Source organism: Sorex araneus, chromosome 2, assembly GCF_027595985.1.
Source record: "Sorex araneus isolate mSorAra2 chromosome 2, mSorAra2.pri, whole genome shotgun sequence".
Taxonomy (NCBI): Eukaryota; Metazoa; Chordata; class Mammalia; order Eulipotyphla; family Soricidae; genus Sorex; species Sorex araneus.
This window is the reverse complement of record NC_073303.1, coordinates 33,830,018-33,847,172: the sequence shown is the minus strand read 5'-3', so window position 1 is coordinate 33,847,172 and position 17,155 is coordinate 33,830,018. Positions and strand designations below refer to the sequence as shown.

Here is a 17,155-nt window from a genome sequence, read left to right as displayed (position 1 = left end):
TCCCTGCTTCCCATCAAGGCTTCTCCAGCTCCATACTATTTGGTCAGTAGCCAAAACTGGCAGATCCTAGACTCACAGCACCAACACATCTTTCCAATTTGTCATGTTTTACTTCCACACATTCTTGAGGTCTCTCATCTTTCATACGAGCTACAAGAAAGTGAATTGCTTAATACACCCATTTCAACAATGTGGATCATGGCAACAGGTGCCAGAGCAGATAAGACCTGTCCCTGCATAGTGGCCCAGAAGGGAGTTTCTGGGCACATTTTACAAGCAGCAGGTACCTGGTGTTTGAGTCCCATCTCCCAAGGATTACCACCTAGCTGCATTCCTAACTGTAGCATCTAGCTTTATCTGGGACTGGGCCAGGGCAAAGCAAAGTGGGAAAGGTGATAGATCAGTGATGCTAACTAAACTTTATGTGATCAGACCATCCTCTTAAGCCAACCCCCTATAAAATCTGTGTATATTTGGCAATAAAGTGAGTGGCCGTCAGCTGTCTCCAGGAGTGGTTTCTCTGCGCACCCGTCATCCTTTGCCCTGATGTGCAATGTGTCTGGGCACCGTTGGAGGAAAAACAGTTCCCCAACACAACAAGATACCTGAAACATAGGGTCAGTGTCCCTTAGAATGTCCCAGAACAGTGACTATGATTAGAGTTCACTGTCAAACAAAAGTATTGAGTCTTCTTTAGCCTTTGCTTAAATATTGTGATGAGGTTCGGAGAGAGAGCTCGACAAGCTGACTGCTTTGCATACACGAGGACTAGTTTTGATCTCCTGCACCATGCATGGTCCCACATGCAGAGTCAAGAGCCACCCTCAAGCACTAAGCCAAGAACAGCCCCTAAACCCCATCAGTGGATGTTGCCCAAAAGCCAAATCAAAAAACAAACTAAAATTGTCATTGATAAACAGTGTTATCAGACAGAAGTAAAAACTTTTAACCAGACTTCATAGCTTTCCATGAAAAATAATGAAACACAGTGGTTTGGACTTAGATTCATCTAAGACTCAATTATAATTTTACAACTCAATAGCTCTGTGACCTGTGACCAGTCACTTAACCTCTCTGAGTCTCAATTTCCTGGTCTATAAAATGGAAAGATAAATCTACAGTAGAGTGCGTTAAGGATCACTAAAAGTATGTATCTAAGTTCCTAGTTTATGACACAGAGCAATTATTACTATAATTTTTTATAAAATATTCACGGACTTTACAACCATTAACTTGCATCCCAGCATATTCTCCAAAGCAGGTATTCTAGATCTGGCACTATCAAACCAGACATATAAGTAGGTCAATTAAGAGACCAAAGATTTATGTACTCTTCAAGAAGAGGTATTGAGCAAGAAAGAAACCTCTCCTTCCACCATGCCCTATTTACTTGGACCCTTTTCCCTGTCTTTGCAAACAAAAGAATGTATCATCTTTTCTCTAACCATCCAGGAAAAACTAATTCGAAAAGTTCTTTTTACAGAAAAAAAAATCCTAAAACAGAATTAATTAAAAGTCATCAGCAGGGGGTTGGGGAGAGATAGTACCAGGGGCAGGGTGTTTATCCTGCATGCAACCAACCTGGTTCAATCTCCAGAACCCCATATGGTTCCCTGTGCCCCACCCCCAGAGTGACTCCTGAGTGCAAAGTCATGCATAAGCCCTAAGCACCACCAGGTGTGGCCCCAAAATGGAAAAAAAAAAAACAATCAACAATCAAGCCCTATTCCAAAGAGATAGAACAAGGTTTAAGGAACTTGACATGTATATGGCCGACCCTAGTTTGATCTCCAGCATTGCATATGGTTCTCCACGTACCACCATAAGCTAACCCTTAAGCACAGAGTCAGGAGTACTAAGCATTGTGGAGTGTAGTTCAAAAACAAAAACAAAAACAAATCAGGAGCCGAGCTGAATATTCATCAGGAGTGAATGTCAAGCTATTATAAAACGCTCTGAAATCACCAAGAAAATAAAATGCATTTCAGTCCAGGAACAGTTTCTGCCAAGGCATGCTTATATATACAGCTTCTATATTATCATTCATTCTGTCTCCTAACATAGATTCTGGTCAACTGCTTCTTGTTGTCATATCAATAGCCTCAGGAAACTACGAAACATACCACTCATTGATTTCTTTTTTCTGCTCATAGAAGTCATAGTGGACTTCTATATTACATAGGAAACATGAAGAAAACAAGCTTAAAGTAGGCAAAACTCACTTCTCCTGTACCTCCAAACTCCCCACCTGATCCCGATCCCTTGTAAGACTCTCTCAGTTCCTTTTTTCCACCTGCCAAGGTGCCAGTCTCTAAGTTCCATATTCTTACCATGTTGGAAATGCTGCGTGTATTGGCAGGGTTCAGCATGACAATCTCAGTAGTAATGTGGCCTTCAACTGCCTCAGTCATCTCATCCACCGTGCAGTTGATAGATGGGTCATAGATCTTGAACCAATTGTCAGCATACCACCCAATGAGAAACCAGACATACTTCTTCCCGAAGAGACGTTCTTTGTATACCTGAATTCAGAAGAGGAGGAGGAGAGCCTGGTCTTTGTTTCATTATTTCTTTTTTTTTTTGTCTTTCTTTCTTGCTTTTTTTTTTTTTTTTGGTCTTACTTGACACTATTCAACCTTTGGCAATCAGTGGACAGCACAGAATCGGCAAATTCTTGGGGATAAGAAGAAAGGTTCAACTAAAACACCTGAAGTTCTTCCCCTTTGAAATCCCTTCTAAGCATCTCAGGGAATTTATAAGATAATTTGGAAAAAATAAAATTTACGAGTTCCTCTGGAAATATAAAATCAATAGGAAGTGAGATCTGAATCAAGATCTCACTTAATGTACTAAAGAGTACATTCATGACAAGAAGCCAAGATGTGGAGTTAAAGTCAATTGACAGAGACAACATATTAATCATGCCCTCAAATAATCGACTATAAACTTAAGCAGAGATTGGAGAGGAGATCTCGTGAAATGCCCAGGACCCGAGCCCCTCCCTCTTTGAATTCCAGCCCCACCTCACAGAAAACTTTGCGGGCTTCAGTTTCATAGAAAAGTCCCACGATGATTCGGGCATCCTGGCGCTACAGAATGGAGAGAAAAACAGGGCTCCTGAGAGATGTCTAGAAACGCCAAGTAATTTTGGTTTTAGGTCCCAAAGTGCTTAGTGCAAGGTTCTATACAATGGGTAGGGAATAAATGTCAACTAGAAGAGAGCTAAATTACCCCAGGAGACGATGCTGCCTCACAAAATGCATAGTTATGTAATATAATAAACGTATTAACTAACGCAGCTGTGCTGATCAGACAGTGACAAATATATCAAGTCAACACAGCTGTATACCTTAGAGTTACACAATGTCGTGATGATTATATCTCAATATTATAATCATTGCCCCTGCCTGGCCCTCCTCTCCAACCCACTGCTGCTCCCCAGACCCAATCCCTGTAAACACTGAGCCCGCCACTCCCAATCATCACACCTTAAGGTTTTTGACAGGCACAGCTGGGTCTGAGAAGAAACTCTGACGGAAAGTGATCTCAATTCCGGCCTCCTTCACTCGTTCCTCCAGGTCATCCAGGGTCTTAATGAGAATGAGAAACAAATACAAAAAATGAGAGTGCACAATGGGGTAAAGACCAGATATGGAGGAAGAGCAATACTGAACCTTCGGACTACAACTTCCAAGGTGGGGAATTTCAAAGTAAAGTGTCTAAAATGGTTAAATGTGACTTCTAAATGGAAGGTACCGAAGAAACCCCTCCTGAGGACCTGTGTCCAAGTAACACACCCCACTCCTACCGAATAGCAAAAATGAGAGGACAACAAAGGAACTGGAAAGAAAATAAGGCAGGTTTAGGATAGATAGGGTGATGTTAGTTAGCCTCAAGAGGCAAATGACTCTTGGAATATGCCCGAGGGCCCAAAAATAGTTTTCAGAAAGACATATGCACTCCTATGCTCATTGTAACACTATTCACAATAGCCGAACTGGGAATAACTGAAGTGCCAGGAACTGATGATAAAGAAACTATATTACATATACACATTGGAATCCACTGTAAGAAAAGATGAAATAATGCAACTTACTGCTATGTGGATGATTTAGAGAATATTTGGCTGAGTGTAGTTACTCAGATGGAGAGGGATAGACAAAACAATGATCTCTCTCGCCAGTGGAACATAAGGAAACAGAGTAAGGGAATAACAAATGTCTAAAGGTAAACAGAAGTTGAGAATTTGAGAACTGGTCTTGATTAGGAAGCTTGGGGGACAGATGGAGTGGAGTACACGAGCCAGGAGTAACCCTGTGCAATGCCGGGTGTGACCCAAAAAGCCAAAAAAAATAAAAATATTAAAAAAAGAAGATAGTAGATCCAAAAAATAGAGGAACAGATTATCTTCTTCAGGTATAGAGCCATAAATTTCTTTCCTACCCCTTCCAATCTCCCTCTCCTTCCACTTCTGTCTATAGGCATCTTTCTCTGAGTCAACTATCAAACCTTTGTATAATACCTGTTTCTCTCCTCTCCAACAATCCGTCACCACATCCCTGTCCTTTGCCCTCCCTGTCCCTATAACCATTTCCAGAACTCCATTCTCTCTGTACACACACACACACACACACACACACACACACACACACACATTCACACACGCACATCCCCTTCCAATGCCTCTGGAATAGATGGTTTTCTGGACCACATTCTCTCCCTGCCATATCTTAACTACAGAGAGCACCTGCTTTCATCAAACTGGGTCATTTGGATTTGTCTGTGGAAAAGAACATCACTGGAGAAGAGAAAGTCCTAAAATCAAAAAACGAAATTCAACTTGTTCGTTGTGGTCATTTTTCTGGTTACAGAAAAAAACTGAGCTTAACCATTCTCAATTCATTCTTTTGATTAGAAAAAAATTAAGATCTTCCTCCCCCAAGTAAACCCCCTGTCACAGCCCTCTTCCCTGGCATTTGAGGGAGTGCCCGCTCTCCTCACCGATGTGAAGACCTCAGTGGTCTGCTGAATGGTGGCAATCTTCTTCCAGCCCCACTTTTCAAAGAGCTTCACTCGGGTAGGGTTGTGGAGTGTAGCTGACGGATGAGTTCGGAAGAATGTAGGAAAGCGCTGCCGGTTTGACAGAGCCGGTGAGCTCGAGCCATAGGAAAGCTAAGAGGGACAAGGACAGTGCAAAGGGAATATTTATCAAAGACTCACTAAGAGCAGCTGAGAGTTTCTTCAACCCATCACCCCTCTCTCCAACTCCCCTTCTTCTGTCCCAAGGAAACATGCTTTTCGAAAACACCTACACCCCTTCACAATCAGCATCTCTCATGATCTGATTTCACTTCCTTCTCATGAAGGAAGTCAACAACACCAGACTCCATTACAGCTGTTAGGAAGCTAAATGCTCAGGTCTGCAAAGGACTCTGTATTCTGGCAGTCAGTCCTTCCCAGTTCTTTTAAGTATACACTCTCGATCCACCTCCTCTTCGGGGTAGCCCCATTTCTTGATCCCCGTAAAGAACTTACCACAATGAGGTTCCACATCCTGGCTGCCTCGGCCACAAGTGTAGAGACAGAGCTGCAGCCGGGCATAAGGATGATCTTGATGGGGTCATTGTAGAGCAGCTCATACAGGTACTTCGTAGCTTGACCTGGATCACACTGAACATGGGGTGGAGGAGAAGGGGAGCAAGTGGTAGAGAGGGGAAGTTAATTCTCCAACTCCCCAGCCTCTGCTAAAGACCGTCTATCATCATTTCTGGGTTTTTTTTTCTCCCTAAGATGGCTGTCTATTGAGTCTTAAGTCTTGTTTGTGCGCATTCCTTCAACATCCTCTGCCTTCTTTTATTTTTTTATTTATTTTTTTTCTTTTTGGGTCATACCTGGCGATGCACAGGGTTACTCCTGGCTCATGCACTCAGGAATCACTCCTGGCAGTGCTCAGGGGACCATATGGGATGTTGGGAATCAAACCCGGGTCAGCCGTGTGCAAGGCAAACGCCCTAACCACTGTGCTATAGCTCCAGCCCCAACATCCTCTGTCTTCAACCTGAAGTCTGACCCCACCCTCTCTGCATACCCTTCCTTGGTTATAAATGCGCCTTCCTTACTCTCAGTCCATCTTCAGCTATTCTTTAGCCCACCTTTCCTCTATCAGCCCTTATCTCATGCTTCTATGCTCCAAACATGTACAGGAATATGAACAAACTCTCTCTAAACCCCCAGACAGCCTCTTCAATGTCATTTATGAAAATCTCTCCCTTGTTTCTGTAAACTCACTCATCCCGCCCCCCCCCCTTCTATTTTCCTCTCTTTCCTCTTTTCAGGGCTAGTGAGGAACAAGAGAGAGAAAGAACAAGACCACCAGGGGGTCTGCTCAGCTATCCGGCCCCTCCTGCTGAGTACTGACATTTGACAGGTTCATTAGAAAGGGACAGGGAGAGACCTTTAGGGGTATAAGTGAGGAGAAAAAGAGGACAAGGAAGAAAATAGGAGAAAAACCCCAAATAGGACTCTGAAGAAATCAGATGCTTTTAGTGGTACCTTAAAGAGAGGCACAGAAATAAGGCAAGTAAAAAAATGCAGAAAGCTAGAGAGGAATGGATGAAGGGAAGATGGGACGTGGGGGGAGGAAAAGCCAGCCAGATCTCTCACTGCCTGTTTTACCTCCTGCTGAAATGTGACATTTCAGGAGCTGCTGGAGCCCAAAGGAAGGGAAGAAGAAATGGAAGCCAGTGGGGAGCCAGGCAGAGGGGACACAAATACAAGAGACTGAGAGACTGAGGAGTGGGCAAGAGGAAACAAGGAAATAATGAAGCACCCCCTCGGAGTTCATTTCCCACTGAGACCTGACATTTGGGACACTGTGGGAAGTTGTAGAAGGGAAAACCAAGAGAGGCCAGGCTGCCAGAGTCTAAAAGAACAAACAGCCAGAACTTTCTGCTGCCATCCCACGGGGGCCCCTGCCAGGCGGTTCAAATGCCCACTCAAATGGCACTTTTTGAAAGGCTCTTGGTTTCCTCCGATTTAGATATTTTTACCATATCTTTACCATTCTCGGGTCACTCTTTTTGCTCTCTCCTGGCTTCTATGACTCCAGGTGCTCCCCACAGCTTCTCCCAAGTCCCCACAGTGTCCCCTTTCTTATTTGATGAAGAGTTTGACGGGAGTGATGAGGATGTATGAGAAGATATGAGACATACAAAAGGAGGGCGACTCCTTCTATCCCAGATCTCTTCTGTTCCCTCACTCTCTCTACATTGCCTTCCATCCTGTTTCCCCACCCATGCTCTCTCTTACTGCATATTCTCTCCACCATGGGATTTGCACCCCTGCCCCAAAGAACTCCTCCATTCTCCTTCCTCTCCTCTGCGCTATGCAAATATGAGCATGTAGAGACAGGACAGAACACGTAACGGTTGACATATTCCGGTTTATCTGCCTTTCCATCTCTCCCTTGCTGCTGCTGCTCTGTTCTCCTCCATCTCCCTTCTCTCAGGCCCCCCATCTGCTTCGTTACACTCTGGGGAACCACCTGTCATAGTGGATGAGTTCTGAGCTCACACAGTTCTCCCCTAATTTTCTGCAGTCCCTAGCAAAAGGACAGCACTTCTCTGTCTCTCCCCCCATACTTCCAGACACCCTGAGCAATTACCTCTCTTATACTTCTGAGTTTGATCCCTTCATCAGATCCTAAATTCCTTTCTGGCTGTTCTTCCCACAGGTATCCTGGCTACATAAGCGTCCACCACAACAGAGTTTTTCTTGATAAAAATGCAGATACTTGGGACTCTCCTGATCATGGGATCAGAAACTGTATTATTGCCAAACTCCTCTGGTGATCTTTATTTTTTATTTATGTATTTATTTATTTTTGCTTTTTGGGTCACACCCAGCGATGCTCAGGGGTTACTCCTGGCTTTGCACTCAGGAATTACTCCTGGCGGTGCTTGGAGGACCATATGGGATGCCGAGGATCGAACCCGGGTCGGCCGCATGCAAGGCAAACGCCCTACCTGCTGTGCTATCGCTCCGGCCCCTGGTGATCTTTATTTTTAAGAGAGAAGCCAACCTAGCTGATGCTCAGGTGTTACTCCTGGCTCTGCACTCAAAACTCATCCCTGGCAGTGCTCAGAAAACCGTAGAGGATTGAACGCAGCTCAACCATGCAAGCCCAGCACTTTACCACTGGCCTCTCTCTCTGGCCTCTCCTGCAGTAATTTTTACGAACACGGAAGACCACTGTCAAAAAGACTGAAGTTCCCTCTCCAAACTCTTAATAGTCCTTGAAATATTTTCTGTGCACCCTCTGTGCAGTCCCACTTCTACCCCTTCCTGGTTCACATTCTTATTTCTAGATGTAGACTGCTAGCCTAAAGAACAAACACAAAGCAGCAGTCCAAATCCTACGTGTAAGATCATCGAACCCTCACTTCATACACTCACTCTCCCCCAGTCCCTGAAGTGTCCGAGGCCAAATGTCAGAGAACACAAATGTAAGGTTCCAAAGCTCCTTTACTCGCGGCACCCATCCTCACCCATCTGTAGGAGACGGGGATGGGAATGAGATCTTCCAGAACCGCCCTCCACAATCTCCGAATCCAAATGTTCGTACCTTCCCCCACCCTATCCCTCATCTCCCTCTCACATCCCAGAGGCCACAAAGCTGTAGGGAAGACAGACTCTACACTCAAGTCACACATAACACACGCTTCATGAGCTCTCACAATCCCCGTCACTCCTCCTTACCTCCCCTGCCCACTGCCAATCTTTTTTTCTCTGCTTTCTGTCACTGTACCCTGACTTCTCTCCATAGCCATGCTTTTGGGGGGGCTCCTATGAGGACCTCAAATCCAATTCATTTCCCCAGTGACTCTGCCCGTCTCCTGATCATTAGCTCCCCCAAACACAGTACGCCATGCATCCCCACTGCCCAGGAATTCAAGACAGCGTTAAGAAGGGGTGAGGATGGGAAATAAAATAGGACCCACAGCGATCGTGCTGGTTATTTTGATTGACAATCGACTCCTCAAGTCCCTCCAAATTTTCATCATCGGTCCCTTTTAACTTCCTGTTCCAACCAGCTGCTAAGATTTACCTTGTTGCCATGGTAAATGTAACCCGGGCTCAACTCCCCACCTGACAACCCATCAGTGTTAGTTTACTTGCAGGAGGCTCCCAACTCCTCACCCCACCCCCACTTCCTTGGAATCTCAGGTGCACAAAGGTCTGCTCCGCTGCGCTGACTAACCATCTTGAACCCCCAGCCCCTCATCTTGAACCCCCAGCCCCGGCAAGGCTCTCCCAGACCATCCCTGCAAGTCACACAGGGGATGGGAGGGGCTTGCTCGCCACGCTGAAAATTGAGGGGCATGCAGCGATCCCCGGACCCCGGTCCCCATCTCCCCCATCTCCCATCTCCCGTCTCCCAGGTTACCTTGCTGTCGTGGTGGATGAGCTTCAGCTCATAGTCCGGCAGGATGTCCCTGCGGCTATTCACGTCCTCCAGCGCCATCTCCACCGCCGGCTGGCAGGCCTGGCCCCCCGGCCAGCCCCCACTCATGGGAAACAGCGCCCCGATGTACACTGCTCGCCGTTCTGAGGAGGGGTGCGGGTGGACCCGCGGGTGAGGCCGCGGAAGATGAGAAGAGTGGGAGGCCCACACCCGAGCCACCCCAGCTGCCACGGCTACCAGGAGCGGCAGGGACCACCCTCCCCGGGGAGGGCCGGCCCCCAGACCCATGGCAGGGCGGGGGCGGGCAGGGGAGCAGCTCGGGAGGGGGAGGAGCTCAGGGGGGGCACTTCTCCGGGGGAAGGCTTCTGAGGGGGCGTTGAGGGGGCGCCTCCATCCCTACTCCGCGGGAGAAGGGGATCGGAGATCCTGAGCAGCGGGGACGCGTTGGCTTCCGACGACCCCCACCGCGGCTCTAGCTCCCGCTCGCCACCGCCACCGACTCTCCGAGCCCGATTGACCGACAGAGGGGAGGAGGAAGAGGGGGAGGAGGAGGAGCGGGAGCTGGGGAGCTGGGGGGTGGTCTGACGTCACGAGCAGCGCAGGCAGCGAGAGGGGGCGGGGGTGCAGGAGGGCGGCGCGGTGGGAAGCGGGGCGGAGGCGTGGAAAAGAGGGGTGCCAGCAGCGGGTCCGGGGGGGAGGGGGGCGCCTGGGGGCAGGGGAGGGGAGGGGAGGGGAGGAGGCGGCCAGGGAGCGGGGTGGGCGGAAGGGGCCGGGATGGTGAAGCCGCGACGAGGAAGAGTGGGGTGCGGGGGGAAGGGGCTGGCGCCCGAGGATCCGAAATGCAGGCGTGACTAGATGGGGGAGAGGAACGGGGAATGAGGAGGAAGAGGGCGATTGGGAGGATTCTGGAGACTGACAGTTGGGGCAGGGAGAAGGGGGACGGCGTTAAGGGGAGTGACAGGAACAGAGGAAGGGAACACGGGGCTGGGCGGATGAGCTCGGGGATGGGTGATAAAAGAGAAAGGACAGTGGTTAGGGAAACCGGCGCGGGGTCTGGTTAGGATGGATCCGGGGCGTATGGGCGGACGCAGAGTCGTGTTTTCTGAAATCCTAGGAAAGGGGCAGGCAGGGAAAGGTTCCCTGGAAGGGCGAAGGAAGCCCTGGGGGTAGAGGGAGAGAGTGAGGGTCTCCCGGCACCCTGCCGCCCCCTGCTGGGCCCTGCCTGCCCAGAGGAGCAGGAGGAGGCGGAGCGGAGGGCAGGTGCAGCCGAGCTGGGAGAGGGGAGGGACCACAGCTTCGCAGGGGCGGAAAAAAAGAGACTGAAGGCAGGACCAGGTGGGGAAAGAAAGGGCAAGTCGCAAACGGGGGTGGGTATGGGACGGTGGGAGAAGGAAAAGGTCCGGTAGCCCGAGAGCGGAGTCCCTGGGTGAAGAGTGCGGGACAAGGAAACGGCGGCGCACGCAAGAGGGTTGCAGATCTCACCTGAGTGCGGCGTTCGGGTCACTGGCAGCAGGAGAGACGGGGATCAGAGAAGAGTTACCACGGGCGCCCATCTTCCCTAGGCTGGTCCCCAGCCCCCGCCCACACCTGGCAGGGGGGGGAGCAGATGCCTGCCTGCTTTTCTGAGGGGAAGGTGCCTGGGGGAAGAGCAAGGGCCTTAGAGTTTGCTGGTGTCCTTCCCATTTTCAAAGGACAGCAGAATTTGAGACAAGCGTGCCAGCAGATAAGATATGGGCAGATCTGGGTTTTGCGAAGCCTAAATACCATAAAAATATAAGAGTTTTTCCTATATTACAAATACAATTGGTTTTACGTTATTGTCATATCTCACTTTGGCTTTTTGCTTTTTCTCAAACTTATGAACACATAAGTACATGATTTGAGCCTCTATAGATTAGAGGACAGGAGAAGTCTGTCTAAAGGAGAAACCTCGGAGCTTAAATTTCACTAACTTCATAGTAAACCCCTCTACGAAAGGGGGTTGCAGTTTCCAGAATGAAATGATAAACTGTAAGCAGAATAATTAAGGAGATTCAAGTCTAAGGATTCCAAAAGAATTTACAAGTTACAAGGACTATAGAGGGAGAATCGGGGTGGCCAGAACAGGAAAAGGTTTGCCAGACTAGACAGCAGAAAAGGTGAGTGGTACAGTGAGTGATACAGTGTCCTTTGTGGAATGACAGAGGCTGTCTGGGAGGTACAGAAAAAAAAAAAAAACTGTCCTCTCAGCACTCCATCTTAGGTAGGCCTTAATGCTCTTAAAATTCTGCCTCCAATTTTAAGTCTTCTTACCCTGACTTTTCCACCAGATATTCTTTCCCATCTTTTTGTTTGGGGAAGTGAAGGGAGCAGGAAATCAAACCTCGGCCTTCAAGACAAGTGCTCTACCTCTGAGCTATATCTCTAACCCTATTCTTTCCAATCTTGTCAATTTTCTGATGTGACATTTATTTTTGAGACTTTCTGATACCCCAACTATTTAATGGAGGGAAAAGGATTTATTCTAAAAGACAGTAATAATGCATAGAAAGTTTTGAATTTAGAAAATATGGCTAGCTGGGGAAAAAAATTGGTGTTTTAAGCTTTGAGGGTACTGAAGGGTGAGATTCACAATGGAAAAAGAGAAATGTGAGACCCAAGAATTGGAAGTATGGAGATGACATAAAAAAAAAAGGGAATGAAAAGGAAGGAAACTTCTAGTATAAGTGAAGAGGAAACTGGGGACTGCAGGAGGAGAGTTGAGGCAAGTGGTCGGAGGGAAAGAGTTGGGTTTTTCATCTCTGTCTCCCCAACGCCCCACATCTGTACAACACCCAATCCTTCCCACCTTCCAGTCCCGACCCTCCCCCATCCTCTCACAAGCGTCCTCAGCAGCTGCATGCAGGCAGCTGTTCCCCTCACCCTGGCAGTGGGGCTTGGGGGTGCTCCACTGGCCCTGACTACAGATGCTCCGGGAGCTGCCCACCAGATGAAAGTCGGGGTCACACCGGAAATCCACCCGGGCTCCATCCAGAGCGGGGAGGTCCCCACCCGTCAGGAAAACCTTCCCATTTTCCAGGGTCAAATAAGACTTGGAGCAGATTCGGACTGTGGAGAGATAGAAAATAAAAATGAGAAGTGAGTTGGGGGAAAGTCCTTAGATAGCAGGGGGCTCCAATTTGGGATTGGGTCCATACACTTACTATTCTATAGGAAATCAGGAGTTAAAAAAAAAAAAAAAAAGACTCTCAGCTTTCCATGCCTTCCTCAAGTCTATAATCATCCACACATCCCCAAGAGAAAGAAGGGAGAAGCATTTCCACTGTAGGAACCCAAGATGGAGCTATAAGCACATAAAATGGAATCTCTTCAAAGTCAGCTATAGTGGGCGGTTCTCTGACTTTCAGATGTGTGGATGAATGTAACTTTAGATACACAGTCAGATTTGTCTTTCTTATTATAGAAAGAAAAGGGTACAGTGAGGTGGCTTGTGGTAATGTTAAATTTGGTTTTATTTCTTAAGTATATAGGTTAGAAGATAGGTATTGGAAAATGTGATTAAGTTATTTTCCTTTTGGATTTTAGTTTGTTGGTTGGTAAATCTGCACAAACTATCCTCAAGGAGACTGACTCATAAAAACAAATAATGAAGTTATTTTATCAAGGGGTCAGAGGCCTAATTACAGGAGGATAAAATTAAATGTGGATAAAAAAAAAAATGCTGCTACCTTTACTGGCTCTAACTGTACCTACTGCAGTCCCTCGTACTGAGTGGTTCAAGACATGTATCTGTGAAGTTAGTTACAATGGATTGCCAGTGCAAACAATATTAAATTTAAGGGAGAAAGAGGAGTGGTGTTGAAGAGGGGAAGAGATTTATAGGTTACTCACCACAGCGGCTGGGTGTGTCCATGTCAGTCCAGGAACCGTTGGCGAGGCACTTACGGACTTTAGGGCCCACCACCTCGCGCTCCCCTCTGCACACATATTCAATCTCATAGTCCACCGGCAGGAAGTTGATAGCCTTCACCTGGTCTCGAGTCAGGCCCCGGTACCTGATGCCCCCTTCCCATGGCGGGTGTATAATCTGGCAACCTATGGGTGAGTCCATGGAGGTAGAAAGAGGGTATGGTTGGAGAGAGGGATGGGAGGGGGGCGGGGAGGAAAAGACAGAGTCAGCAGCAGGCAGCAGTGATGCTTAGGGTGTGGTCAGTGGGCAGGTGGGAGGGGGTGGGAGAGACTAGAAACCTTGGACAGGAAGAAGTACCCGATGCTAAATGGCAGAAAATAATGAGTCAGGATGCAGGCTCAAGAGAGACCCCATAGGGGGCGGGATCTGGTGGGGGAGAATAGAGAAAAGTACCATCTGGCTGGGGTATAATGTGCGGGTGAACTTGCTGAGGAAGGCTACAGGAGGGTGTCAGAGTTGCCTTAGGGTGGAGTGTTCGGGGAAGGGGTCTTACATGCCACCTACCTGGGCAGTAATGTGGAAACAAGATAAGTGAGGTAGCAATGTGGGCCGAGGAGAGAAGGGTGCGGCCAAGGGGATATTACGGCGTGTGAGAAAGGTGGCCTCGTGGAGTAATGCGGGACAAAGGAACGCGGAAGGGGTGCTGGGAAACGGTACGGGGCGCTAGGAGAGAGGTCGGGAGTAGCCCAGCAGACGGGGCTGCCAGGCCGGGCTGCTGTGTGGTGCTCGCAGGATGGCAGTGGTGAGGGCGAGGGCAGAGGAGGTGCAAAGAAAAGAGGGAAGGGGTGGAGGAGTGGCCAGGGCAGCGGGAAAAGGGTGCACCTTCTGAGGTGGCGTTGGGGGTCTGCGCCCCACCCGAGCCCGGGGGGCGGAGGAAGAGCGACGCCAGCAGCAGCAGCAGCAGCAGCATCTGAGTGAGAGGCAGCCGTGAGCACCGGACCCAGCCCCGCCGGGGCGGCGCGGCCCGGTCTCCCCCACCCCCCCACGGCCGCCCGGGTTCCGACCTGGCCCGGCCCGGGTACGGGCTGGGCGCCCCGCGGAGGAGGCGGGGGCGGAGCCGGCGTGGGGTGGGGGGAGAGGAGGAGAGACACTGTCCCCACCCTCCTCCCGCTCCCTCGGCCCCGCCACCCTCCCGGGACTCCACCTCTCCCCGCCTCCTCTTCCCCCGGCCCCGGAGAGCCCGGCTTGCCCACGCTCGCGGAGCGGACCCCTGGCCCGCGGCTCTCTCTCGCCTCCGGCCCGGTGGGCCCGGCCCGGCCTCCCCCGCCGCCTCGCTCCGGGCCCCGCATCCCCCCGCCCGGGCTCTTACCTCGGTGCTCCGGCCCAGATCCCCGGCGCTCCCGGGCCGCAAGGCCCCAGGCCAGGCCGCTCCTCCCTGCTCCCCCCGCCTGCTCCTCCACCTTTCCCGTCCTCCCGTCCCTCCTCCCGTCGAAGCCGGACTCCAGCCCAGCCAGGGTCTCTCCCTCCTCTCTCGGATCCCCAAACCCCACCCCCGTCTCTCCTTCCCCGGGTGGCTGCAGCCACAAGCGCGGGGAGTAGGGAGGGAAGGAGGCGGCGCCGGGCACCGGGGAGAGCTCCAGGGCGGAGGGAAGGAGGAGGGTGCGGGGAGGGGTGGGGGGGGGATGATAAGGGGAGACCGGGAGAGGACACCTCCCACAGCCCCAGCCCGGAGCCGCCCGGATCCCAGCCCCGCCTCGGACCGCCCACAGCGTCGTGGCGAGGGAGGCGGCCGAGAGGAGGGGGATGGCGAGGTGAGGGATGGGTGCGGGCCCGCGGGAAGGACAGGTCGCGGGGATGCGGGCCCGGGACCCGAGCCAAAGGCTGCTCCGGGCGCCGGGGCTCCGGGAGCAGGTGGAGCAAGGTGGTTACACGGGAGAAACACAAGGACAGCTCTAGATCGCAGTGTGGAGCCGAGGCTGGAGCCCGGTGGAAGGGCAGGTGGCAGGCAAAGGAGAAGCCAGGGTCAGGCGAGGGAGGGGCCCGGAGGAGAGCGGGTGAGGACCGGAAGCACCTAAAATGCATCCAGGTTGGGTGGGGAAGAGAACTGGGAGCCCAGCGCTACTCTGTGCATCGTAAAGCGTCACCGTCCTCTGCTCCTGGAAGGAGTACAGAGGGAGGCACGCCGAGAGACAGTGAGGCAGGGCAGCGGGGAGTGCTTCCAAGTCCGCCGGTGCTAACGTTATTCGCTATAGCTCACGGGGCCTAGAAATCTATTTCTTAACTTAGGGAGGATGGAAGCTATAAAAATGTATTGGGAAGTGTGGTCTTTGGACTGTTTCAGAGACTCCTCGTGGTGGAGAGAGAGAGAGAATGTGTGTGTGTGTGTGTGTGTGTGTGACTGTGTGTGTGACTGTAGTGTGTGTGTGACTGTGTGTGTAGTGTGTGTGTGTGTATGTATGTTGGTGAGTGGGTGGATGAGTGGTGGTGATGTTATTGGAAGTTTGGACTACTAGACGACACTGGCTCTGGGAAAGAGGTGACTATTACAAAGCTGATTAGATCTAAGGTCGTCAATCCTTAACCCTTTTTATGACAAACATTTTCAGTGGCTCCTTTACTCTGCTGAATTGGAATGCAGAGAGAATACGGCCTATCTACACACACTTTAAAAAACGAACATGGTTCCCTATCCATAACATAAAGGGAAAATAAAAAACAAAGTAATTGTAGCAAAATAACAAAAATACTATTTTGACGTGAGTTTTGAGGCCTGACTTATACTGTAGGCAGATGCTTGCACTTACCCATAATATGTTGGGAATAGAACTGCTACAAACACAGGCTGATACAGGTGCTGAGTTGGTGACTCAACTGCTTTCAGCATGTTGCCATCAATGAGTGACTTAATGAAATGTTCTACAACTCTTAGTAGCAAAATCAATCTTTCGTAAATTTACGAAGAGCTATAATTGTATTCCTAGAAAGTTCATTATATATTAAAACCATTTCTTTAAAAGAAAAAAACTATTAAATTCTAGGCTCGGATAATTAAATACAGAATTATCACCTACATGAATGTCCTAAGGGACAATGTGAGAACCTGGATGAGAGACAATTTTTTTTTGGGTCACCCGGTAATGCTCAGGAGTTACTCCTGGCTCTGCACTCAGGAATTGCTCCTGGTGGTGCTGGGGGACTTATGGGATGCCAGGAATTGAACCCAGGTCAGCCACGTGCAAGGCAAATGCTCTACCCGTTGTACTATCACTCTGGTATTAAGAGACAACTCTTCATTATACAGGCTGTGCTTTGAAGAATATCGTGTATACATCCTATGTGCTTAAATACCAATAGTAGTGCCCCCACCACCATCATTGCACTATCAAAAAAATAATAATAATAAAGCTAACAATTCTTTAGAATGTTCCATAGGAAATGGAGAGTCATTGAGATGGAAAATAGATTAGAAAAGAGTTCAGTAGTACTCTTAGTCACTCGAAACAATAATTACCCCTCATCTGAACGGGCTGCCCTCTCAGCAGAATTCAAAGTTATAGATACGTGGGTCAGGGATGTGACTCAAGTGTCAGAGCTCATACCTTGCACATGAGAAACACTGCATTCAATCCCTAGCCCTTCCTCTCTCCTTAACATGGCTCCTGGGACTGGAGTGATAGCACAGTGGGTAAGGTTTTTTGCCTTGCATACGGCCAACCCAGGTTCGATTCCCAGCATCCCATATCGTCCCCGAGCACAGCCAGGAGTAATTTCTGAGTGCAGAACCAGGAGTAACCCCTGTGCAC

General features: G+C 49.5%; 1 protein-coding gene across 1 annotated transcript in view; it reads right to left on the bottom strand.

The window, feature by feature from the left end:
* GABBR1 (gamma-aminobutyric acid type B receptor subunit 1) overlaps positions 1–14,881 on the bottom strand; it is a 34,689-nt gene extending 19,808 nt beyond the window's left edge. Inside the window, exons 1-11 of the mRNA XM_055124242.1 lie at positions 14,722–14,881; positions 14,235–14,322; positions 13,334–13,537; positions 12,365–12,550; positions 10,946–10,966; positions 9,446–9,606; positions 5,536–5,670; positions 5,002–5,172; positions 3,489–3,590; positions 3,024–3,089; positions 2,331–2,522 (exon numbers count right to left, since the gene is read on the bottom strand). Of these exons, the coding sequence (XP_054980217.1) occupies positions 2,331–2,522; positions 3,024–3,089; positions 3,489–3,590; positions 5,002–5,172; positions 5,536–5,670; positions 9,446–9,606; positions 10,946–10,966; positions 12,365–12,550; positions 13,334–13,537; positions 14,235–14,322 (1,326 nt within the window). The 5' untranslated portion in view covers positions 14,722–14,881. The remainder of the gene's footprint in view (positions 1–2,330; positions 2,523–3,023; positions 3,090–3,488; positions 3,591–5,001; positions 5,173–5,535; positions 5,671–9,445; positions 9,607–10,945; positions 10,967–12,364; positions 12,551–13,333; positions 13,538–14,234; positions 14,323–14,721) is intronic.
* Between the last annotated feature and the right edge of the window lie 2,274 nt (positions 14,882–17,155).